This window comes from Haliotis cracherodii, unplaced genomic scaffold (genome assembly GCF_022045235.1).
Source record: "Haliotis cracherodii isolate W230 unplaced genomic scaffold, xgHalCrac1.p SCAF_8, whole genome shotgun sequence".
NCBI lineage: Eukaryota > Metazoa > Mollusca > Gastropoda > Lepetellida > Haliotidae > Haliotis > Haliotis cracherodii.
Window position 1 is genome coordinate 44,450,149 of NW_027266341.1, and position 26,785 is coordinate 44,476,933.

At 38.8% G+C, this 26,785-nt stretch overlaps 1 protein-coding gene across 4 annotated transcripts in view; it reads left to right on the plus strand.

Annotated features, from left to right (window-relative positions):
- Nucleotides 1-26,785, plus strand: part of LOC139449915 (sodium/bile acid cotransporter 7-B-like) — a 97,364-nt gene that overhangs the window by 57,887 nt on the left and 12,692 nt on the right. For 3 of the 4 annotated variants that reach the window (XM_071231519.1, XM_071231520.1, XM_071231522.1), the window contains one exon: nucleotides 17,537-17,685. In XM_071231519.1, the coding sequence (XP_071087620.1) occupies nucleotides 17,537-17,685 (149 nt within the window). The remainder of the gene's footprint in view (nucleotides 1-17,536; nucleotides 17,686-26,785) is intronic. The other variant, XM_071231521.1, reaches the window with a different exon arrangement.

Here is a 26,785-nt window from a genome sequence, read left to right on the forward strand (position 1 = left end):
AGATTCCACTATCAGGTTACTTAAGTTCAAGCTTTAAAAATTAATTGATAATAATTATTAAAAATATCCGTAAGTGTAGCACTTTGATATACAGATAATTCCTGCGAATATCCTACCTCTATTACATCATAGCCACAAATTCCCATTTTGGCAATAATCACACTATAAAATCTTTAGATTTTTTCGACAGACGTCCTCTTCACTGCCAATTATCCCATAGTCTTGAGGTAAAACCAATCCCTTGTCAAACTGCATCTGCGCATGCCCAAGGCGGGAAAACATCACTTCTTTCCCATGTGTGTTGGATCAACAAGCAAAGTTTTTGCTCATCAATCCAAACACGTTTTTCGGTTAACAATTCACAGCTAGTATAAATCTAAAAATATGACAAAGGTCAACCAACGATCATCATTGGATATAGCAGACAATCTACGATCGTCAAGTTTTGCAGCAGACGACCTTCGTCAGTCAAGATTGCTGAAACAGTGGTAAAAAAAGCAAGATCTTTGACGTAAGTAGGTAGATTTAGTTTACGTAGTGTGGGGTATGGATGCCTCCCCACTACCGTCATCGGGTGTCTGCTCGGGGTGTGGAATTGATCAAGCGATCGGGGACCTTCAGCCTAGATGTAGTACTTGTAGAAAGAGCACGTGCACGATGCACGTACTGCAAGGACTTGTCAAAAGAAAAATTTGACAAGCTTTATAAAGCCTTAAATTGTCCCAAATCAAAATCCAAGGAGGAAGACGAGATCATCGGACAAAAAATATGCATCGTTCTCTCCCAAAACCAAAACTAAATCAAAATCAAATGTGGAAAAGTGTTGTGTCTCAGGTAAATTGACTTCCTTAGAGAAACACACGGGCTCAAAAGAGGTGATGAATAAAGAGAACCCGTTTTTTTGCTTTTGAGGGAAAATCACGTTGCTCAACCCACCCGCGCAAAACTAAGGAGCAGGCATCAAGCTCTGGTCTTTGGACCAAAGCCTTATGCCCGTTGCTACGGGTAGTTTGGTCACTCATGGGTTTAAAGAAACATTGGAGCCAAAATCTATTCCGTTCTCCCCTTGAGTATGACTGAATGACCTTAATCGCTGACAACATCCATGTCCGAAATATTTGACAAACGTTTCCAAGCGAAATCACAGGATATAAATAAACTAAAACAACATGCAGATCTGTGAAATACGACAAGATCTAGGTCACATGATTCAGATAGCAAACAAAAGTCCTATTTACATCGTCACAGGTCAGAAAGTTCACAGGACAAAAGACACGTTGTATCTAGAGAAAGTAGTCACGATAGCACTATCTCATCCCGTGCTACTCCGGAAAAGAAACATGTAGCACGAGAATCTCACAGAAATAAACACCATTCATTCACAAAAATGAATGCGGATTTAAATGCCTCTACCAGTAGAGCCTTTAGCATGCCTGTTCCTCACAAAGGGAGACATTGTTATAAGACCCACAATTGTCCATTCCCCACATCTCCTACCATTGATGATGAATATTTTGAACTGGTCAGACACCTTAATACCAGGATGAATGTTGAGATGAGTTAACAAGTGTTAACAAGCAGATGTTAAATATTAGCACATATATGAACTGGTTTGCAGCAGGCATCAGACATGTACTTCCCCCTGTTAACTGTGAGGAATTTACTGGCCAACCTTGTGACACAAAAGGTTGAGATGAAATTTGGAACAAGTTGGTTTTCTTTCATAGTGCGCTGGACAACATACTGAAGATGCACGAAGATCTGCAATCTGCACAGGTATGGATGTCCACACAATTCCTGCTTATTCAACGGAATCATCTTATTCAACAGGTTAGACACAGTATTTCAGATCCACTAAGACGAAGTTTGATGTCTCAGTCGATATTGGCGCCCCAGTTCTTCAACGGCAGACTAACCTCTGTGATCGATGAAATCTCACGCACCACTAATCAGAGATTCCAAATCTCCACTATATCATTGGCATCTAAGCTTAATGAAAAGCGGTCGGCCAACACCAAGAGGCACACGGATCCGTGTTATGTCAGGATGTGAGTCTTTACTTGCCTCCACTTGGAAAAACTCATCCCGTTCCAGACCAAGCCGAGGGAGACATGAGTCCCAAAGTAGCAGAGGTCGTGGTGTATCCTATACAATAGTCCCTCCCACCTCCCCAATATATCTTACATCTAGTCGATGAAGGTTATTGGAAAGAAGTGATGTTTTCCCGCCTTGCGCATGCGCAGATGCAGTTTGACAAGGGATAGGGTTTATCTCAAGACAATGGGATAATTGGCAGTGAAGAGGACGTCTGTCGAAAAAATCTAAAGATTTTATAGTGTGATTATTGCCAAAATGGGAATTTGTGGCTATGCTGTAATAGAGGTAGTATTCTTAGAATTATACACAATGATAACTATTGTTTGATATACGCTAGTTTCAAAGTGTCCATTTCTGTAATGAATAATGTTTTGAATGAAAGAATTAAAATAGATTACAAACATAAGTCCAGATATACAAAGAACATTCATTATAAGCAGGTAGTGTAATCAAAATGCATACTTTATCAGATGCCTTCTGACTCAATTTTTTCAAAAGTTGGAAAAGAATCTGGTAATTAATTTATTATGTCCTCGAGTACAACAACTAAAATTAATGAATTGGGGAAGAAATCATCATAATTTAACAACAATTATATTATGGTAAAGTTGATAAGACATTATGTTTGTGTGTAAACCAAAACAATTTTGTTCACTGATATCCTAATTAGTTCTGAATAAAAATTTTTGGACAGTTGATTCAATTTGCGAAAACCTTGCATGTAAATCTTAGAATCTCGTACAGTCGCGCATTAAAGTGCGAGTAGTCTTGAGTGGCTGTGATCGGTTTCAAACTTGCCTTGAGGCCCGTCCCTAAGTATATGGTCTCTCTCTAAACTATACATGTATAAAAAACAGCATAAAATGGTTGTTGAGGAAACAGATTAATGAGGTTTAATATTAGTCTGCAGCCTATTATGAGGGGGGACAGTGGGGTAGCTTAGTGGTTAAAGCGTTAGCTCATCATGCAGAAGACCTGGTTTGAATTTCACACATGGGTACCATGTGTGAAGCCCATTTCTGGTTTTCTCCAATATGATATTGCTGCAATATTGCAAAAAACAGCATAAAAACATATTTACTTCCTACGGGGGGTGGCTGAAAAGTTTTGTGCTTTTCTATGATGGAATTGGTTGCTGAATGTTGTTCAACATCATCCCCTTTTAGGTCCACACATCTCTGCCTATGATGCTGGCGTGCCTAGATTCCACTGGTGTAGAACATTTCCACATTATTGCATTATGCTTGCCAGACAGTTCTTTCTTCAAGTTGGGGAAGTGATGGAAATCTGATGGTGTCAAGTCTGGTGAATATGGAGGATGTTCAATAACTTCAAAACCACAGTCATGCATTGCAGCGATGGTGACAACAACTTTGATCACAGATTCACTGTCCTGTTGTAACAACACCCCTTTAGTTAGTTTTTCTTGACATTTACTCTTGATGTTCTAATCCGGTTGCCTAAGCAGATTAGCATAGTATTGGCGTTTAATGGTTTGTCCTATCAGAAGGTAGTCCTCAGCTGGATTTTTTTGGAATCCCAGAGAACCAAAACCATCACCTTGCCAGCTGATGGAATTGATTTAACCGTCTTTAGAGGTTGAGAGGTCAGATGTTTCCACTGCTTTGATGGTTGTTTAGTATCTAGCTGATAGTGATTAACCCTTGACTCATCCATGGTTAAAAATTGCTCAACAAAATCAACAGAGATGATGAACCTGGAGCACTTCTGATCAGGAATCCCAACATTCTGAAACCTTTGTCATGTCCAGTTCATTCCTCAGATTGTTCTCAACTCGACGCTTGAGAGATGTTTACTGTATTGGCTATGTATTTTATCAACATTTAAAGTTTCCATAGTTGTGGCAGTAGTAGTATAGGTAATAGGGGTTCTGCCGCAACTCCACTGGAGCTGGATTTATTTACCTATACTGCTACTACAGATGGAATTTTTTATGCCAAAATGATTATGCGATTTAACGATAGTCATGAGTTGTATTAAACGAAACATCAATATTAATTAATAATGAATAAAATTTACTATAGCCCACGAGGATAATGGAAAGGTATAGGAGCAATAAAAAAATTAGCCACTGCGGCTAAGGTATCTAAAGATGTGGCCAAGGATTGGTTAAAGAAACAAGCGATGTGGCAAATATATTTACCGGCACCGCGTTATATACCGAGGAGGAAGTTTGATATTTTTACAACGAATGAAGTTCATCAGGCTGACCTCTTGTTTCTTCCTCACGATAAGGAAAAAACCAAAACGTATAAATACGCTTTAACAGTAGTGGATATGGCTAGTCGATACAAAGAGGCTGAACCATTAACCTCGAAAGATTCAACCGAAGTAGCTAATGCACTGAGTCGCATATATAAACGGGGACCACTAAAATGGTCTAAGCTATTTCAAGTAGATCCCGGTCGCGAGTTTATGGGATCAATAACAAAACTGTTAACAAAGCACGATGTCGAAATCGTCCGTGGTGAAAGAGAGGCCCACCGCAGTCAAGCTATCGTGGAAAGATTTAACAGGACATTCGCGGAACGTTTGTTTGGCTATCAGTATGGGATCGAAATGAAATCCGAGCGATTGAGATCAACCGAATGGGTGACACGATTATCAGCCGTTGTATCAGCGCTGAATAATGAAGTGACAAGATTAATCGGGAAGAAACCATCTGATGCTATTAAAATGAAATCCGTGACTTCCGAATCTTCAGCACCGAGGAGAGGCAAAGAACAAAAACTTCCGGATAGAGTAAGGGTAAGATATTTATATCAGCCCGATGAACTCGAAGGAGGCCTACATCGCGCAACCGATCCCATATGGTCCCTTAAGACGTATAACATAAGTTGATTGGTTACGAAAGAAGGAGAGCCTATTCTTTATTATCTTCAAGATGGACCGGGTAGGGCATTTGTACGAGAAGAGTTGTTCATAGTTCCCGACGGTACGGTATTACCACCATAACCATAAGTATAGGTAGTTACACCATCATTATCAATCCATCTCTTTGTATCTAAGGGGGATAATGATGCCTTGTTCATTCTTAATCCATATATCCTATGATTGTAACTTCTTAAAGAGTTCATCTCGTGTTTGAACGTTCTACCGTTGAATAATGATTCTTTATACTGTTTGTGTTTGATATGCTTTTTTACCACATACTTCTTAACACCCTTAGCTTTTCTTATCTCTCCATTATCGGACTTCTTTATAGAATACATCTTAGGTCTTAATCCTACATACTCCGCTATATTTTTTCTGCCATATCTTTATACACATCCTCGGTTTGTATTTCCATCAACACAGAATCTGTGTTGGTATATAACACCTTGCATCTATCGCCGTATTGCTTCTTAAGTTCGTTGTAATAAAAGTCTTACATTAAGTGTTTTGACAAGTCGAGAATACTCATACCGACGTACACCGGTCTGTTGAATTTTATATTACTCTTCTGCATATGCAACGCGGCTAAGTCGTTATCGAATATCTTGCTTCTGTTAAAAGCCGGACTGGCTATAAGTTTCCTGAGTCTTTCTTCCTCATTAGATCTGACTAATTTAACATCAACACGCTTCCTTAGATTCTCCATAGTTTTACCAAATACTGAGTTATTCATGAGCTTATACAGATTCTTTTCGAAATCGCTGGTAGCTATCTTTCTTAAATCTGTGTTCAGCCTTATATAGGGCTCCATCCAAGGCCTTTGATCAAACTTTAAAACTCTGTGTATTTTCTTAAGTTTCATACCTAACGATAGATACAACTGGAGATTTCTGTAGTGAACTATATATTTTGTCTTATCCATCAAATTTGATACGAGTTTTTCAACATTAGCTAACCTACTATTACCAATCAAGGAGCGTTGATATTCCGACATCCAATCTTTATTAACCATTAATCTTTCGGGAGCTAGCGGATAAGTGTTATGGTCTTTATGTAACGAACTCGGATATTCCAAGTCAACTTCTAGTATGTACCCTTTATTCACATCATTATTATGGATATCATTAACATTGATATTATCGATATTATCGACCCACTCAAAACCACCCGTGGGTAAAGGTTGACTCATAGCCCATCCGTACAAATTGTTAGCGTCGAGATATAATATATGCGCGTCGGGTTTACTCGGATCGTATCCTTCCACTAATTTATTATTAGCCTTAGAATACCTTTTCGCCGCCATCGATATACCACCTCTTAATCCTTTCTCAATAAACAAGTGCATATCGTAATCTGTGAGTAGTTTTAGTTCTACACCGGTCTTCTTCAACAATGCATCCCAAGATAGTCCAGGACTGGAATAGTACCATGCCAGGTCCAAGCCGTATTGTTTTAAACATGTCTTTCTAAATATCTCGAATATATCGGCGAGTAACTGTACATCGGTTTTTAAGTACAGATTGTGATAATCACCTAAATTCTTACAACCTAATTTATCCCAGACCGTCAGAGCGTGTTCATAATCGGCATCTGTTATTTTAGATTCTGTTCAGTTACTATAGAATGATTCGAGGGGTGGTAATTCAGTTTCTTCGAATCTAGACCAATCATCCATATATTTGTAAGGATATACACCTTTTCTCAGCAACAAATGACGTGTTATCTTATCGGTATATTGATTTGTTATTGCAAAGTCATCGGGATTGTTCGCATTAGCTAAATTGTCCAGGGAAGATAACAGAAACTGTACGGAGTCTATGAATCTAGGCCCATTACTTTGCTTTATTCTAGATTTCCCATCCTTGTCCCTATAATATATAGGTTTAGTCAACGAGAACGATATGTATTTTTCCATATTATTAGGAATGCACGTTAAACCGCCGTCGGTCTTTGAGATAGCTTGCATAATGAGATGTGAATCGTATCCCCTAAGGTTGTGAAACACAACGGGGATGGGTATTGTTTGAGAATTCATTTGTAGTTTCAAGTTACACTCGTTATGCGCGGCTCCCCGATAATTACCCGTGATGTGACAATGATCTCTTACGGAATCCCCATTCAAGGGTTTATTACAAACGTGACAACTCGTTGACTTCTTATAGGCCCTCCAATCATCCCTCGTCATACACATGGGTTTCTTACACGATAATTTTTCCCTGATTATTCTCTCTTCATTTTGTAGATATTCTAGGAACTTTCCCGCTGCATCAGGACCTCTGTAAATCACGGGAGTGTTTGTTTTCCCATCATACCTTACAACTATATATCCAAACCCACAAGGAATATGTTCTTGAGTTTTGTAAGTAAAACTACTATCTTGATTATTATCTTGATTATTTTCTATGGGTTTGATAAGCGCTTCGAAGTCGGCGTAAATTACGTACGGTACTGGCATTTGATTACAATAATGTTTTTTTCCCTCTTTAGGCATATCGATCCTGATAGCGGTCTTTCCAACACCTCTGCAGTCTTCTTTATGCGCTTCTAATAGATCTTGTCTGCTGTACCCATGTAGGCATCTTTCGCAGAAATATTTCTTTTCCTTATGTTTTGTTTGATCGTATAACAGCCTGTTTAAACTCTTTATCCATGTATAATGATATTTTCCATCTTTTTCGATCAGAAATGAATGGATTCTAGGAATATTTTCCGGAGCGGAGCTTATCCTGTGTATAACAATTCCTTTAGAATGTCCGAAAACATTTATAGCTAAATTATTTTGCTTTTCCACCTTATCAATTTGTGATATTGGTGTAGGTTCGTCTATACCATCGAAGTTGAGTCCATCGTTTTGGTGATAGCTAGAAGGTCTATTTGCAATTTTAGAATCTGAATTGATGTATCTAATGATGCGTTTATAGTATCGGATTCGGTTATAACTTCTTGATTGCTACGGAAATATGGTTCTGTATATTCGGTGCTATCGTCTGTGTTACTTTTACTCAATGACATTTTAATCGTCAGCTGGAATTTTATACTATGTAAATCATCTAACTCCTCGTTAATTTTACTCGATATGATGAGCTTAATATCGTTAACATCCATGTTGGAATTAATATCCATCTTCCAACCGCTTAGATATTTACCAACGCCGGTGGATGTGGGTACAAATACTAATTCTTGTTGTTTATCATCATCATTATCAATATCAACATTATTATCATCATCATTATCTAGTAAAGCGATCAATTCAGCTCTTCTCATTCGAGAATAACCTCTCAGCCCACTGTTTCTCTCTTGAGCTAGTTCTCTAACAGTCCGGGGTTTGTTGTATTCCAAACCTAGTAAGGTAATCAATTCAGCTTTTCTCATTCGAGAATATCCACGTAGACCACTTTGCTTTGCCATAGCCTTCAACTCTCTGACAAAAACCATTGTGGTTGAATGGTATATGCAAAATGAGTCAAATGTCTAATTGGTTGTTTTTCATATATTTAAATACGTATTCTCCCCAACCTATTCCTCCCATTGATGTAATCTCTCTTCCTAGCATAAATAATCTGGTTCCTGACCCTATCAGCACCGTGTTCCTTACATAAACAATAACAACCTTTTAACGCCTATCCCGCATACAGAACACGTATAGTTTATGTTTCCGCGCCTGATGTAATAATTGTGTATGCCGCAGTAAATTTCAACACAGCGTCGGTTACATAGAGTCTTCTTACCCATGAGTGTAAATTTGCAATTATTCATGGTTGTACATGTATCATATCATTTGTCTAAATGCAAATCACATCTACACTATTGATTAGCTGTCAGCCAACGCTATTTATAGATTAGCTAACTAGGTCATGGTTTATGCATAGCCACAGCTGTGGTTATTTATGAGTAGTCATATAGCTGAAAATCAATACAGTCAGTCAATCCCATAATCACAAATGTGACCTCGTGGTTTTTTTAAGCCTCTGACGGTGTATAAAACTGACTCATTGTTGGTCTCGGTATTGGGTCGAGTTTTTTCCCATAAACGAGGAAATATTCGTGCATGGCAGATTCGACATCCTTAAACGTTTGAATTGAATGTCCTTCCTTACGCATTTCTTCATGAATAAAGTCTAATCTCTTCATTCTCTGCTGCGTATATTGTGACTGGGCTACTTGGAGTTGTTCCATTGCTTCGTTATGTCGATTACGCTCCTCTTCAACTTCTTTAGCATTTGATTCCCTCATACTAGAAAATAAATAATTACTCCCCGAAAAAGCTAGAGCATTAACAATAGCTCCACCGACCATCATCGCAATTGTTGCCATGGTTTATATGACTATAATATATTCAAATGTTTAATTACTTCATTATGTCTTCTGGGATAAGCCCTTGTTTGATGAGCATATCCTTCGTTGCCATAGCCAATCCAATATCCAGAACCATCATACCGATTTCTTTCCGTTATATTTAGTCATAACTATTAAAATCTAGCTTGGGAGGTGTGGCTTTAGTAATCATTTTAGCCATACGAGCATAGCCAATGGCCAAGCCAGTGACCACCGCTGAATGATACGTTGCGTTTACTAACATTTTACCATCTGTAGCTGGAGTAGTTATGCTTCTTTTAGCATTATATGAGGGCTAACCTCTAATTGAACTTGTTGTTGCATCGGGGGTGACGTTTTCTCTTCTCCGGTCTTATAAAAGAACCATACAGCCGCTATACCAGCAACTCCTACTAGTGCCCATGTTTTAATCAGATTAATATTTCAATCATTTATTAATTTCGCTTTGCGTGCCAGTCCTCCCTTCCTTCCTGCAGCTATTTTCAAAGGATTCTTTGTCACTCTTGGTTGTTTCTCATTCACATGTTGTGGTGGTTCCTCATTCGCTCGTTTTTCCGCAATCTGTTGTGGTTGTGCAGTTATTTCCTCTTTCACAATCTGTTGTGGTGTCACCTGTTGAGTCTCCATTATTATTAAGTTGGCACGTATGTTTAAATTGACAATACCTAACCGTTATTAAAGCTGGGGTGAACGGAGCTAAGAACATTCCGTATCTATGATAAAATGTGTCTTTCTCTAGAGATTCGCATAAATACATGCGATGTTCTGCCGGGATAGGGAGAAACGTACTAGCTACGACTGTGTATAGTTGTTACATAGCCGACCCTATCGTTTTAGTCATGGTAGCTCCCAGTCTAGACTCGTAACGCGCGTACAGGTTTTTAATTTCTTCGTCGTTCATGTTATCAATTTTTTCAGTGTTATAATTTTCTCCCCAATATTGGGAACATTTTCCACCAGCTACCAAAGCCGCGAGTCTTTCTCTATGTTTATCTAAAGATTTATCTACATTTTGATCAGGCTCAGATTCTTTGAGCATTTGCTCGATGAGTTCGTCGCATTCCATAATGTAATACCTAAGGAGATATTTCTAACAAAATTTAGTATGGCATATTCAATACATCCCGTAATAATGAACTGTTGCGAAAGAATGATGATTTCGAACTACATTATGTCATATTAACCGCTAATGTTCAATTTGCTCTAAGTTTGCTACATTTTAATATATTTTTGCTACATTTTGCGACATTTTGCTACATTTTGCTAAGCAATTGCTTAAGCAGCTGGTTGATCGGTTTTTAATACGAGTTTACAGTGCTTAGTTGCTGTTAACAGTTTTCTGACTTTATCTCGTTCGAGCATAGTATTAATAACGTCATTTTCGCGTAAACATTCCTCGAATGAATCTCAATCTTTGCAATGAAACAGGGCTACCCATTTGATCTGCTCTCTGAGATCTTTCAGGACAGAGTTGTATTTTTGAGTAAGTACCCAAACACTATGTTGAGTATGCCGTCCGGAGAATGCTAAATACGAAAGCATATCTTTCTTTTTTGAGAGTTCTTTACTCGCGCTGCAGTCGTCTATTTCGAAAAGGGTTGATTCTCCTTTGTATTTTTCGTGACATACTCGAAAAAAGTCTTGTAAACGATTGCCCGGATCGACTCTGTGTACCCCAGCGTCATTCATTACCCAATTTCTCAATAGGTATATTTATTAACGCTTATAGTCGGGCACAGAATAATGATATGATCGAAAAAGTCCCGATAATGACTTTCTAAAATATCTAGAATGAAAGCTGTTTTTCCACAGCCCGTTTGCCCGCATATGATAGCGCAGTGCGGATCTTTAGGTAAAAGATCATTAATAGATTGCTTGCACGAATCGCCCATTCTGTATATTAAGTTGCGCATCCATTATCACGTACAAATATATGTTTAATTTACCAGCCGCCAATTCCTGGAGCTTCGTTATCTGTATGGTGACACCCTCGCTAGCATTTTCTATTCTCCTCCCACTGCCGTGTAGTTGGTCATCGTCCGTTGTTCCCATGTCGAGCCATAGCGCGTACTTTGTGGTGAGGTATTCACCGATCGATACATTCCCGAGAGACAGATCTTTCACGACCGCGTTAACTTCGGGGGAACGTTTTATAGAAGGAAGTTTTTTAATCTCATCCCACTGGTGATACGCTAGCATTCCTTGGCTATATAGTTGAGTAGGAACGCCCTCGATATTCAATTCTACTTTTGTAATCTTGGGATTGTAGAACTTCTCGGTATTTCTTTTAAACGCATCGGAGGGATCCTCGAACAACATTAAAATACCCTTCAACGACCTGGTGGGAACGTTTAGATTGATATTCCTCATCATATCTTTTCTGTCCCTCGTGATCTTTCGGTGTCGCAGCAAGCGATCGTACAAAATTGCTAAACTTCCTTGATAATGGTTACGAATTTGTCTAGCTAATTTGGGATCCGTTATCATATCGTACTCCAGCGAGATATTGTCAATGGAATAGCTAGCATCTTCAGCAGCTCTGATTACTCTACCGTAGTTATTAAAAGTGAGTTTGTATTCTAACATATCGCTTAGGGATGCTTGATAAAAGGGCATGTGGGAATCTACTAATTCAAAGTCTAGGGGAACATAGAATCAGTTACCTAATTCCCTCGGCAACGGCCTTATCTTTTTCGTTGGTATCAACACCATTTTCAGCGCCCACGCGCAGTCTCAATGTGTTCTTATTACAAATACCTTGGTACTGTAAGTTTTCCCGCTCTTTATCCGTTCTCCAGAGATCCATGTAACAATAGTATACATCGCTATCGTCGATACTCAAAACCTCATTACCGCTAATTTTAATGGCGATTTTCTTAACAATAGCACGACCCTGTTAACGTCAGTAGAAGTCAAACTAATCGTAAATGCTAGTCGGACAGTTCCGGGAACTAACACATCGTGTGCGCCGAGATTAGGAAAGCGAACCAGAAGCGTTTGATTCTGATCGATGGTTCTATGGTTATTAGTTATAGTTACAGACTGACGAATTGCCTTGACCCCTAATGGATCTCGAAGTCTACATTGTGGGTTTAACTTGCGTCCGTATTGCGAAGACATTGTTATATTGAAATTATATAACCATATGTTTAATATAAAAATGACTGATTTTGATCTAGGTAACATAACTGATACTAGTACAATTGAAGAGGGTACTGATGAAACCAGCTTTGTTGTCCCGAATCTTATGGATGAACTTTTACAACCAACCGTTGATGATTATTACAATTGGTTTAAACATGATAGTCCTATTGGTCGTGACTATTCAAAGTTTACGATAGACAGTGATGGGGTATTGCGACTGCGTGACTCTCCGCATAATAATCTTATTAATTCTCGTACTCGTAAGCCCCTAGCCTTGACTACGATAACACGGCATCAACACTGTTCGTGATAAATTAGGTTTTGTGAACTACCAAGGAAAACTTCCCGCGAAGACTACTAAGGTTCTTAGGACTGTGCGTACTGAACTCAATAATACAGATAATTTGGAGGCTTCCTCGATGGTGGCCTCGAACGGACTCGGAGAAATCTTAGATACCTATTACGATAATTCCACGTTACAGATACCATCCTCGGAGTTTAGTATTAGGGAATTACGAGGTCTTGACAAGGCAATGCGAACAATTCGGGGAGAAGTCATGAATAATACAGCCAGGATATCCGAAATCGACAAGCATATAGCTTACGAGAAAACAAAACTTGAACAAGCGTGCGATGAGTTCAGTAGACGGCGCGTAGCGGAAAGATTGCGTAACTTAGAAGACGAAAGATCGGCCCTTCATCGAGGCTGCTTCCAGTAATAGAAAGGCACTTCATTCGCAAATCAGTCGAATTCGAGAAACTATCGATCAAGTCCTCAACGATGACACAACACTGGCCGATAAAATTAAAACATTGTTCAGAGAACAGGGAATAACAATTACCAGTATTTTAACCGCGTTGGGATTTATTATATTGACTTTGACTCTCGCGTTAACCGGTGGTGATCCACCACCACCTAGTGATAAAAACGATATAAAAGAGTGGATAAAAAAGCATTTAAAAGCATTAGGCTCAGCACTGGGAAAGCTCGCTGAAAAAGCCGCGGCTGCACTTCCCGGTATAATAGGGAGTGTTGTTTCCTGGCTCTTGAATTTATTAGCTAAGACCACCACTTGGCTTAGTCAAAACTTGTGGGCACTGATCGTAGCAATTGCAGGGCTGTTGTATGTATCCGCTAAGAACTATTTAACCAAATCAGTTCATTAATAACTATTTAACCAAATCATGAGTAAACCAACCGCGACTCCACCTAATATAAGCGCTGTTTTTTCATCGATATGTTGTTGATTTTTAGCCGCAATATGCGGTGACACTTGTGCGTCAGTAGATGGTTGAGCGATAGTTGGTGTTTGTGGCTTGACTATTCCCGTTTCACCTGTGATCGTTTGCGTTATTAATTCGACGTTAATATCTGAATTTATACCTGGTTTTTGTTGATCGGTAGCAATATTATATATTATTATAGCCTATCACTTGACCGATCTTAAGTTCCATATTACTCGGAGACATGTATAGTCCCGGCGCATAAACGAAGTCCACTTTGGATTGAGCGTACTGTAATACATCTTGAAAACGCTTTACAGACGATGGTATGTCAACTGGTGAATTAATGGCGTCCTCCACGTTTGAGACAAACTGTTTTTGCGCATCGAGCTCCGTCCCAGAACCGATGATTCCCGTTCGTGTTTGCGATTGTGCTCCGAGAATTGCCCATACATAAGTTCTTATTGATTCATTAATTCTTACAAATCCTGGGTTAGTAAAATTATTTTCTGTTTTATCATTAAGAAATTCATTCCAAGCATTTGCGGTATCGTTCATTTGTATAAATTTTGTAACAATATAAATTAAACCACTCTTAAAACTCATAATATCCCCTCTCCAATCGTTACTATATAGTTCCCACCCTTTATACCAATCACCGGTTTTTAGACGATGATCATACAGTCTTGCGTAAAGTTTGCTGGTACTCTCCAACTTACCAAAATTAACATGAAGTTTATTAAGTTCTTTATATACATAATCGCTTTCTTCTTTGACGGATATTTTTTCCTCTGTGTAAGGAACACCTAGACCAACGTTTGCTCCTTTAATACGCCAATCTTTACTCGTAGAAACATTAAATTCCTGACAAATACGTTCGAATACGCGGACCTATCATAATTATTATTTGTGGAATTCCTCACTCGATCATGCGGTAATGGGGCACTAATTTCTTTAAGTATACGTCTAATCTGATAGTACACGTGAAATGTTATAACAGACTTATTCAGTTCAAATCCTGGAGCGTAAAGAGATACGCCACATCCCGTTGTGGCACACCATATGGCAAAGCTTACCTGATTCTGCAAGAATTGCATCGGATTGTGAAACCAATCGTGCACCTTTTTATTGCTAGTTGCCGTGACCCTGTAATTTTTAAAGATATCGGGGAATTTAACGAAAAATTCAGCACCAGAGGCAGTTACTATAATCGATTGATTAGTAATGTAAGTCGATTTCATATTTAAGTTATGATATACTATCATTGTATATTTAATATGTAGGTTACACTCCCGGGAATAACAAATGGTCAGTCTATTCAACTGCTTCGTACTATCGATAACTTGGATGGTCAGCTCAAAGTCGCTATCTGTGACGTAACGTATTACCAGCTGTGGACCAATATAAGTGCTGCGAAAGATGATAATAAGATATGGATATTAGATGAAAAAAATCTAATTGAAAAATTCATTATTATACCTGATGGGTCTTACAGCGTATGCTCACTCAATGATGAAATTTTTAAGCCTAATGGAATTAGTCTGACACAAGATGAGTTGAATGGAATGTTGAAATTCGACACTGGAGAAAAAGGTGTACAGATTGTAGGGAACTTATCAGCTACACTTGGATTTACACGCGGAATTTTAGCAATATTCAGGTCAACATTTGATGGAGAGACATTGTCCGATTTAGTTCCCTATAAAGAGTTGTGCATCCATCTTGATCAAATCAGCACGACGGATAATATTCAACTAGAAAGTCCTTCAACTATGGTCCGATCTATTCCAGTGAAAAATGAAAAATATAATAGCGGTAGAACAGAATCGTTCTCAACATTACAATATAAAAAATTGAAGCGGGGTATTATTTCAGACCTCAAAATTTCTATATTAGATGTAAAACACCAACCTGTACATATAGGATACTTAAGTGTAACACTCCATATTATAAATAATGGTTGATGCAACAGGCCCTGGAACGCTCAGACAATGTAATACAATTGCGCTTTCCGATCTCGGAGACACGGAAGGATTCGATAAACCCGGTACCAATGGTAAGTTATACGCTTTACACTTACAAGATAATGTATACAAGCGGAAAGAAGTTACATTCCCGGAAAATCTAGAAGATTTAAGCGATGTCGACGTTAGTAGACTCCTTAAAAACACTCCGTACAATATTATTCTCAACGGTGAGAATAAATGGACTATGGTCGAAGCAAACATCGAGTGACATCTACTGAATATCGTCATTACCCCACCTTATGTGATGATGGATAAGGGACATAATTTAACTAAGATAATAAATAGTGGTATCATACTCTCGGCCTATATCCCATCAAAACGAAAAATGTGTTAGTCACTCCCCTGCCAAAAAACCCAGGTCATACATTATATAGTCGTCCGGCAGTCCAAAATGTTAGATTAAATTTGGTTGCTGAATTCGATGATATTAAAGTTAACTTGAGTGCAATACCTAATATTTCTACCCTCATTGAAGTCTTGTTCGGAGATACACCGTTAGATGCCTTCGAAATATTACCAGGTCTATTGATTAATTGGCTCAAGAAACACGAGCGTCAACGTTGCAGTATTATTCATATTGGAGCATCGCCCGTTGCAACCCTCGAGGGGGGTCCAAATTATAAAAAGTGTTAGTATTTCTCTTAATAAGATATTCTTGCCTTATAATATACATTTGATAAGGTTGATGTATACTCTCAAAACATTTAAGCAAGACCAATTAAAGACTATTATATATTCGTAATATACACTATGAGTTTATATCCAGCGCTCGATGAAGCAATTGAAAAGATGGAAACTGTTGATGGATTTCGATTACATCAAATAAGCGACATAAAACATCGAATAGAGAAGGATAGGGAGTTGAGACTTGGATTGTATAAAAAGTATCGCAGAGCCGTGAATGCTCTGGACGGAGCTGACACCGCTCTTGTAGCAATTGGCATGGGACTCGGTGTAGCCTCTGTTGGTTTACTATCAACTATAATCGCCGCGCCTATCGTGCTCGGCATGGAAATAGCCGCTGGAGTCTCGGGACTGGCAGGAATAGCGATAAAACTCATTTCTCGTAGGTTGCAAAAGAAAGCATTAAAACACGATAGTATTCGGATACTCGCCGAAGCAAAGTTGAACAGCATTGAGGATCATATTTCGACAGCAATGGTCGATTGTAAGATATCTGAGGATGAGTTAGATTAGATAACAGGAGCCATATTTAGATTAGATAACAGGAGCTATATTTAGATAAGTAACTGGAGTCGGACTTAGATTAGATAAGAGGAGCCAGATTTAGATTAGACAACTGGAGACAGATTTAGATAACTGTAGACAGATTTAGATCAGTAACAGGAGCCAGATTTAGATTCGATAACAGAAGACAGATTTAGATTAGATAACAGGAGCCAGATTATGTTAAGTTACAGGAGCCAGATTGAGATAAGTTACAGGAGTCATTTTGAGGTTAACATGTTTCAATCCCTTCATGTCATACCTTTTGTCTCATATTGATTGTGACCCATGAAGATCCGGGGTAGAATAGGTCTTCAGCAACCCATGCTTGCCATAAAAGACGACTATGCTTGTCATTGACTAATGGGAATGCGTGGTCAGACAAACAAACAAATCATATTGATTGTAGTTCATTTCAGTAGGAAAGTCTATGGTTTTGATAGGCAACTCAAGTAATAGTTGTAGACCCATGAAAAGGCACATGTACAACAAATGATGACCAGCGTTAGTAGTGTGTCTAGTGTCCCAGGTTCTGTTGGATGCCTGAGATGTGTACCTGTCATTATGTCCTTTGTTTGCATGTGTAGGTAGGATCAACTGCCCATGTACCGGCCAGTGCTATCTTCCTACAGTTGTCCTCCACAGTTGTCCTACCACTGATCCTCGGACAAATGTTGCGGGCTGCCTATAAGCGAAAGCTGGAGAGAAACAGGATCCCTTTTGGAGCCATTGGAAGGTTGGTGCAGAAATGAGTAATGATTGTTTTATGTATGGCATTTATATCTTGCATACTTTTCAGACTTAAACTGATATCCAGATCATAAGGTTAGGTTAGTGGAAACATTTAGCTCAACTGGACTTGTCATCATATTATCAATATACCTTAAAAATACTGTATGTGTAATTCCTTCGAATACATAACTTCTATTACATCATGTTCAGATATTTAGTTATCATTGAGACTACCATAGCTCTATTACATCATTGTTATAATAAGTTTGGCTTTTTTCAAGCTATAACTAAATTTTCAGATCTTATTCACTGTCAACTATTCATGAATAGTTTTGCCTATATCAGCACACAGTTGTCTACAGCTCTAGCATGGGCATAGGCAGGGAAAACAACTTCTTTCCTCTGTGTGTTTCGAGTTTCTGTTCTCTAGCACACAGTTGAATAAGTTAGGTTTCAGTGTTTTCAAGTTGTAATTACAACATAATTCAGCTGTTTTTAGAAGGTCTTTTTCTTTAGTAAGTGTTTTTTTTCCCTCACGTTAGTATTAGTTGGGTGTCTATGTTGTGGGACTGTGATGGCGTCGTCCGTAATCCTTGTCAATATGCAAGAAGTGTGGACATGTACAGAAGATGATAGGTGTAAGCAGTGCTTTTCTCTCTCACAGTCGACTTTTCTCATGTTAGTTGAGTCAGTCGGGAAAGCTAAGCGTAAAGAAATAGCTAAAAAGACTTGCTTACCCTCCGCAGAGCCTCCTCAATCCCCCCAAACTGCAAAGAACCCATTCCAGCCTGCGGCTGCCCATGTATTCTCATTCAGTATGGTGGAACATCACTCCTACCAAAGTCAGCTATGGAGACCATATTTGATTCACGCTTGACAGCATTATCATCAGAGATGGAATGGATAAAACAACAACATGATGTAATCTCAGCAGCTTCCCCCAGCCAAGAGGCCGCAGGGGGACAGTCACGTTTCGAGTCTGGTGATTCCTTTGGTACTGAGTGAACAATCTGCACGAAAGTTGCAGGGGCACTGGATGGTGTACACAGCAATTCTACTACTGTTTGTCATCAGGCAGTACTTATGATATATCCTGCCAAGATTCTCAACTGCCACTGTCTCCATGGGGAAACAAGGATTGCCACTCTGCAGACCCGTAACCTCTCTTGAACTCGGACACTCTTCCCGCCATCACAGGACTGTCCCAGCCACCATATGTATGGAGCACAGATTTGGCAGGAAAGAAGACATCACGCATAGGTCAATCTACTGGTACAAATGCCTGTTTTGCATTAGATCTCTAGCTGCATGGGAACTGGCTGGATTCAATTGATTTGGGTGACTACACTCGACACCATGGTACCCCCCTATATTTTACCATACAGACTCCAAATTGGATATCATGGAGGATTATGTAGACTCTGATTACTCCACTCAGTTTCAAAAGAATTGAACCATCTAATGCCAGATTGGAAACCAAAGACTGAGGAGACACAATTCCGACACAAATGTAGGAATATGCAGGTTGCCAAACCCTGGCTCCTTCATCCCATGTTCACCTTATGCTTCTGTGGCTGAGCTCTCACATGTCTCTAACAGCTTTCAAAAAGTAAAACATTATCTTCCTCTTTCTTCATTAGGACAGCATTTATATCTGATGATTGACTGCTCTCTCTCGGGAATTTCAAATGTTTGACTGAGTTTTCTTCAAATTGGTATGCTTACCACCAAACTTACATTACCTTGGTTCAGGTCAAGGATCTCTCCTTGGTGGACAAGTATGCAATGGATATTGGTACTTACATTAATTGGTTTGTCGCGGGAGCCTGCCATGTCATGCCACGGCTACAGGACTCATATGTGGGGATCTCTGTTGGTACACCATTCACAATTAGAACAGACCAGATGAGTTTGATCCAGAGGCTTCTTGACATGATTGTCCAGATGTAGGAGGATTTATGTACACAGGTATGGATGTCGTCTCAGCTGTACCACTCAAAGGTTGCTGAGGATCACCTATTGAAAGCTTATATGTCAAATTAGGTGCATCTGTTAAAAATGCAAACAAAATGTGACCAAAACTGAAACATAAAAACATCATGAAATCACAGCCTGGCACCGTCATGTCATGCTGCCAATAAGTGTCTGGATAGTTGCCATTTGAAGATTGTTCCACTCTTCAGCAGCGGTGAAGCGATACACCGATATTCCGATGCATCACGATATTTGACCTACGATATGATACAATACACGATACATGTCTAGATATATTTTCCCAAAATTTAATTGCCCATAATTGAATGTGCATATATAACACATGAGTGTGTATCATACACGAATAAATAAGTCTTGTGAACATTGATCAATCAGAAGGGGTGCTAATTTGGATTGTTCACTGGCCAATATATTAGCAAATATTGCCGTGGGCACTTATTAGAGCGGGCGCTTATTACGTCGAATACAGTATTTATCGAATCGCCACAATATGGAACGCAAAGTACTGTGTTCCCTAGCTATTGCTCCCTTCAATATTGCGCTTACTTGGTTATAGTGTGCGGTAACACATGCCTCCCCAAATTACCTTACATTGTCAATAAACACAAGTTTTACACTGAGTTTTTCCCCATCTTAAAAAAACATTAACAGCTGACCATGTACCACCGCAAATACCAGTCAACAAATTCAAACAGATGTACACAATGTCATCCCATTATCATACAATCTGGTTATATAGACAAGATCATTCTATATCTGGACTTGTTTGTAATGTATTTTATTAATTTTATTCAAAGTTTCATTTAATATTGTTTGGCAAAATTGTGTGTGAAGTGATTGGTAGATCGCACAAGTTATTTACAGCAACAAAAGTCTTATTACCGCTATTGACGCCTTGAAACAAACTTTAGTTGCAAGAGAATGGAGACACATATCATAAATGTCATACTTTGACTCCTTAAAAGTCATATTTGTGGCAATTTTAATTTTAGATATTTATAGTAAAAACTGCAACACGATATTGGAATATATTATTCCCAATAAAACAATATTTTCAGATACAATTTCTTCCGACCATTGCATCAAAATTCTTTGAAGTTGTATCATTCGGTATTTTCTAACTGAATCACTGGTAGATAGGGAGAAATGTGTGTGCAGGTGATTGCTATTTCTGCCTTAGTTTATGAGAAAAGCACATGGTAATCTTAATGTCTGCATACAAAACAATGCCCTGGAGAGCAGGAAATAGAATGATAACTCATCATGTCTAGTTATGTTTTATGTCAAATTTAACATTTTTATTGACCAAGTTTATCGTACCTGTTCATTGACATTAATTCACTGGAGGGATACGATGTGGTTTTTTTTAAAGCACATTACACTCGATAAATCTTTTTTAACACTATGAATCATAAACTACTACTATTCTAATCTTTTTTCAAATTCTGAAACGTACATCATAGATCGTGTTAGGTCGGCAGAGGATGTAGTATTGTGTTTGTCATCTACCCCTTATGACTCCACCTCTGTTAACACTCAACAGCAGGAGAGACCGCCTCCATGGTCTAGTGGTAGAGCATGTTTCGAAGTTCCTTCCGTTACACAATGATTGACGTAACGTTCACTTGGACGTCGGTACACTCGAATTTGTCCGTCTCTGTGGCTGAGGTGAAAAATCAGTGAATAGAACTTGTCCCCACAGCATGGCCGTCCAGCGTAGACGCGGTCAGTACCACTGTAGATGTGCTTGACGGTGGTTTCCTGTCAAAATGGGACGTCTGGCGGGTCTTCTGGGGACAATCCCTGCACATCTGAGGCGACGACGTACTGTTTGTGAAGATATTCATCGAGGGCCAGGGATGCTTCTTGCAGTCACTGTTGCCTCCTGGAATCGATTTTGTAGGTGTGTTGTTCGAATCCAGTTATGTTGTCGATTATTAGTTACACGTGGCCTGCCACTCCGAGGATGGTTTCTGACTGCATTCGTCTGTTGCCAATGTTGCCATAAACACCAAATGGTGTGCATGCTTTTCTGTAGCAGATGCGTTTTTGTGACTTGATTCCATACATGTACTACAATAGTGAAAACCAAACTTTACTTGTTTGAAAAATACACTAAAATATTGGTGACACAGGAACTTTTGTTGTTGAGTATATATGCCATGGTAATGAAACATCCCATTGAATTATGAACCCAAGCTTACATACAAACGTGACAAATCTCTATGTTCAACACCCCTATCTCGCTTGTCGATTATTGGTTGTTGTCAGCACGATGCTAAACAATACATATGGAATCCCGTTAACGCACATGTTTTTATACCCATTCTTGGGTAGTGAAATGCATGGGGCTTACATGAAAGTCAACTTTTGCATGGAATGCATGCTTTTCTGTACCAGTTGCGTTTTTGTTACTTGTGTACTTTTTTTAAAAATACGCTAACATATTGGTGTCCCAGGAACTTTTGTTGTTGAGTATATGTAGTGCACACCTGTCATTGTGCCCTTCTGTAGGACATGAAGATCGGTTCTTCCAGCTCAACTGATGCTACCTTAATAATTGAGCCATCTCCATAGAGGTCAAGTTTGGCTAGGTTGGAATCCTGAAATCTTTTCTCCTTTTCTACGCCACACTTGGGTTAAAAAAAACCCAAAACTTCTGGTTTATTGCTTTTTGCAAGGTTGTGATGTAGATTCCTATTATCATCAAGCTATTAAGAGTGAGTACAACCAAGTACCGTATTTTCTTGAGTATAGTGCACACTTTTTTTCCCAAACAACACAGCTGTGTAGAAGGGGTTGCACATTAAACATGCGATAATGAGTTTTGATGTTTTTAATGAGCGGCATATATACATATTATGTTGTGATATATTTACTGTGTATTTTCTGGGGTTAGTGTTTTTTCATCTGTTATTGCGTCATCTGTCCCCTCCCCTATATGGTCACTGGGGACTCGCATAATTTCTACGGAAGAGTGTTGTTGCAAGCTTTGCACTCACCTCTCCAAGACGGCTTACTGGAAGCTAGATGCCTGACACATGACGTCGTCACTACGTTGTGGTAAGGTTGTGGATTGTCACAACGTTATTATAACGTCAATGTGCAATGTTATTTCACTACGTTACAACAACAAGTTTGCTTCTTGATAGTCATAAAGGAATAGAACTGCATTATCAAAATCAACCTGAATTTGTCAGAATAATAAGGCAGTAATGCATTACCTTTCTATATATTCGGCATTTGAATTTTCATCTCTTAATACTAAAAGTAATCTGTATACTAACTGTTGTCACAAACAATGTAACAATTAAAAACAATTGGCGCGCATTTTTTGGTACGTGAGAGCGACTGCTGAAAAGTAAAGCCTTGTTGCCTCGTGAAGTGACGTCAGAATGACGTCACATTATCACGAAAGATTTGATGTCACAAGCCATCCTAGTTCAAGTTCATTCTGGATATATATTACAACCAAGTGATGGTGCAGCAACTGGAACTGGATAGTTGATCTGTGAATTTGGATGAGATAAGTTAATTTTTCAAAAGCAGTCTCCTCTAGTTGATATGTTTCCATAGTCCTCGTTTCCGGAACAGATCTTGAAAACCGTACCATATTTCTTCACCAAACTGGGCACATAGATAGGTGTATTGGTGAACTGGTCCCTTTTAATAGTTTGGGATTTTTTAAAAAGATATTTTTCGAGTTTCCATGGCAATGACTTTGATTTAGACTGAAAATGGCGGTAGTCATCGTTTCCGGAGCAGATCTTGAAAACCGTAGCATATTTCTTCACCAAACTTGGCACATAGATAGGTCTATTGTTGAACTGGTGCCTTTTGATAGTTTGGGATTTTTAAAGAAATTATTTTTTTAGTTTCCATGGCAACGACTTTAATTTAGACTGAAAATGGTGGTAGTCCTCATTTCTGGAGCAGATCTTGAAAAACTTACCATATTTCTTCTCCAAACTTGGCACATAATGTCATCTCGCAGTATTGAATACATTTCCTTTCTTGTTGGTAAGTTCTGCATTTCTTGTGTGTATGTTCCTCCAAAAGTGTCATGGACACAGTTGTTGTATTCATTGACTAACTTTATGCAGAAACACAACTCATTACAAATACAACAGTGTAACTGATCTTAAACCTACTCAACTGTATAAACACTGCCACCTATCCAGTATATATTCTTGTCAACCATACTCTGTACTTCACTTTCTTGATAACGGTGTTAGAACCTACACCGAAACCATCGATCCTCATTGTGATAAAGAAGTTGTTTGTCCTTATGTCTCATCCTTACTCATTACAAATACAGTTACATATTCTATCATAAACTGCAGATGGCAAAACAACACCAGTAATATTTTTTTTTAGTGCTGCAATCAGGCCATTTACAAAAAGGCCCAATGAACATAGTTCACAGGAGCTAATGCATTGCACACAACCGGACATGTAATATTGGCGGCATCTTCCTGAGGCGAGAGAGTTAACTGACTATAAAAGTCCAGTTTCCACCGTTGCCGAACTAGGCAGGTATTACGCAGTTACATTTTGGCTGGACTAAAAAGTCCATGCATAGTCCAATCAAAATCGCGCATTGAAATCGAAATCTGGTTCGTAAACTGTCATGCATATTTCAGTCGATTGCAGGATTTGCAAAACATGTGCACCGCCAACTCGTTGTCAGCAGATATTTTCCAAATCTTTTCATGTTTTTAATCAGGTGCATTTCGCAATGTAAGACCCGTTTTATCACAATAAAGATCTTGATTATCGATCAGATCGTCCTGACCGGGCGCCACCATTTTGTTTGAAGCAAACGCAACTGATACGAGAGGTGGAATCTGATTGGTCCATAGGTAGAGGCTTAGAAGGGACATAACTGGTAATAGCCACTGGTGGCGCTACGATCGAGCCCAGTAATTCCAGCCTAGTTTGGCAAGGGTGGAAACTGGCCTTTTAATGTCAGTTCACTCTCTTGCCTCGGGAAGATGTATTGGCAGGGGATATGAGTATTTCATGCTTGTTCAGAAGTTGCGGGGTTTAGAATGTAGTTTGCCGGTCACTTTCACTGAGCGTCAGTGTTGATATTATTATGTGATACACAGAACATGATGTATATAGGGGTGAAGGAGGCCCAAGACTTTTTTTCCATATTATTATTTTATGGATGCAAAGGCACTTATTATGTGTATTTGTAATATTTCCACTAAAGAATCAGTTCATCATTTTCCAATAACTATGTCCGACTCCCTTCTAATGAAAATGAGCAAAAGTAAAACGAGTCTTTCGTCGCTCGCCATATCAGGGTGTTTGCGGTATTGTCCTCGCTGGTGATGACAAGCTAGTCGATAGTCAAAAGTTAAATATAACCATATTTTGTCAGTGGGTTGGTCATCAGGTGTTGATTATTAAGGTGAGATAGGTGTAGCCAATGTACACCAATGAAAAATACAACGAAATTGATAGCAACCATATTCGTTCGGTTTTCGATCTCCATATTCTGAAATGTAGGCCACCATACTACAGGATTATATTTAACGATATTGAACTGTATTATGTTCAATAAACGTAGTAACAAATGAATTTCATATGATACTTGGTTCTCTAAAACTTTTTGACAATGAGAGAGAATAAAATGGTGTTCGAAAACTGAACGAGTAAGCTCCAGTGCTCGCTACGAAATCGTACTGTAGCTATATAAACAGCGCTGCGATGAAGATGTGAGTCGTAATTACTTGCAATGCCTGTTTAATATATCTGTTCCTGTTTGGATTCCGGTTAAGAATAGGTCCCCAATAAACAATGTTTGTACTAACATGATTGTGTGCCATTGTACTCTGACAGAGGTTGTGAGACGTGGCTCATTATAACAATCACTGGTTTGTCTGGCTAATAAACCATACTTTTAAGACGGGTGTATATGGAAACAAAATTACATTAGGTGTTTTTTTTATGATGGTATTCATACTATTGTTACTTATATCTGTAGCCTGAGATATACGGAACAACATAACTTCCTGTGACATTGAATAAGATTTAATGCAAAGTTATGTTTTTTACCAAATCTAAAACAATTTCGGTTTTACCGATAAAAGACTCCTGTAAGTGTTCAAATGGTTTAATTTGCCATACTCACTTCAGAAAATGTGTGATTTCCTTAGAAACATGAACATGCCAAAATGCGTGTGTGTCCACCTCTGGTTGTGATGCAAGCAACACATCTTCATCTCATGGAATGGACCAGGCGTCGCACAAAGTCCTGTGGGATATCTGCTGGAGCATGTTTCGAAGTTCCCGGAGTGTCTGTGGAACATGTGGTTGACGTCGAAGGCGCCGATCCATCTCATCCCACATGTGCTCGATTGGGAGAGATCAGTGGAGCGAGCCGGCCAGGGGATGACATTCACGTTGTTTTGTTGAAGAGAATCCTGAACAAGTCAAGCAATATGAGGCCAGGCGTTGTCATGTTGAAAGGTAATGCCTGGGCCATATAGAAACGGTAGAACAATAGGGCCGATGATCTAGTTGCGGTAGTGCTGTCCATTGAGATTTCCCTCTACAACTATCAAACGGGTCCTCTGTCTTGCCGTAATCCCACCCCATACCATAACGCTGATGCCCCAGAACCGATCTTCTTTCAGGACACAATGATTGATCTAACGTTCAATACAACTAATAAACCCTGGGCTGTGAATTATGTTAACGTAGGTACAGTTGTTTACAGTTACATTCCATTGTCTATATCCATGTTAATTGGTGGGGTTTTGTTTGCTTTAAATGAATGCTAAGATGTTTTTATATCAATCTTTGCTCGTACCACGTTTTGTATTCAACCTGATTCTTGATGTCTCTGAATGAATGTTAAAATTTGTTTCCATAAAACACTTACATTATACATCATTGTTGGAATATTGTTTAAGCTTTATCTCAAATTGAATGTTTCTCGTCATATAATATATTTCAAATATCTGCTCGAGATTTATTAAGTTGTTTGTCTTTCAGAGTAGTGGAAGTGAACAACAAAAAAGAAGATTCTTGCAATCAATTATTTCAAAAAGAGTATAAATTTTCAATTATCTAAAAATATTAAAATGTCAACACAA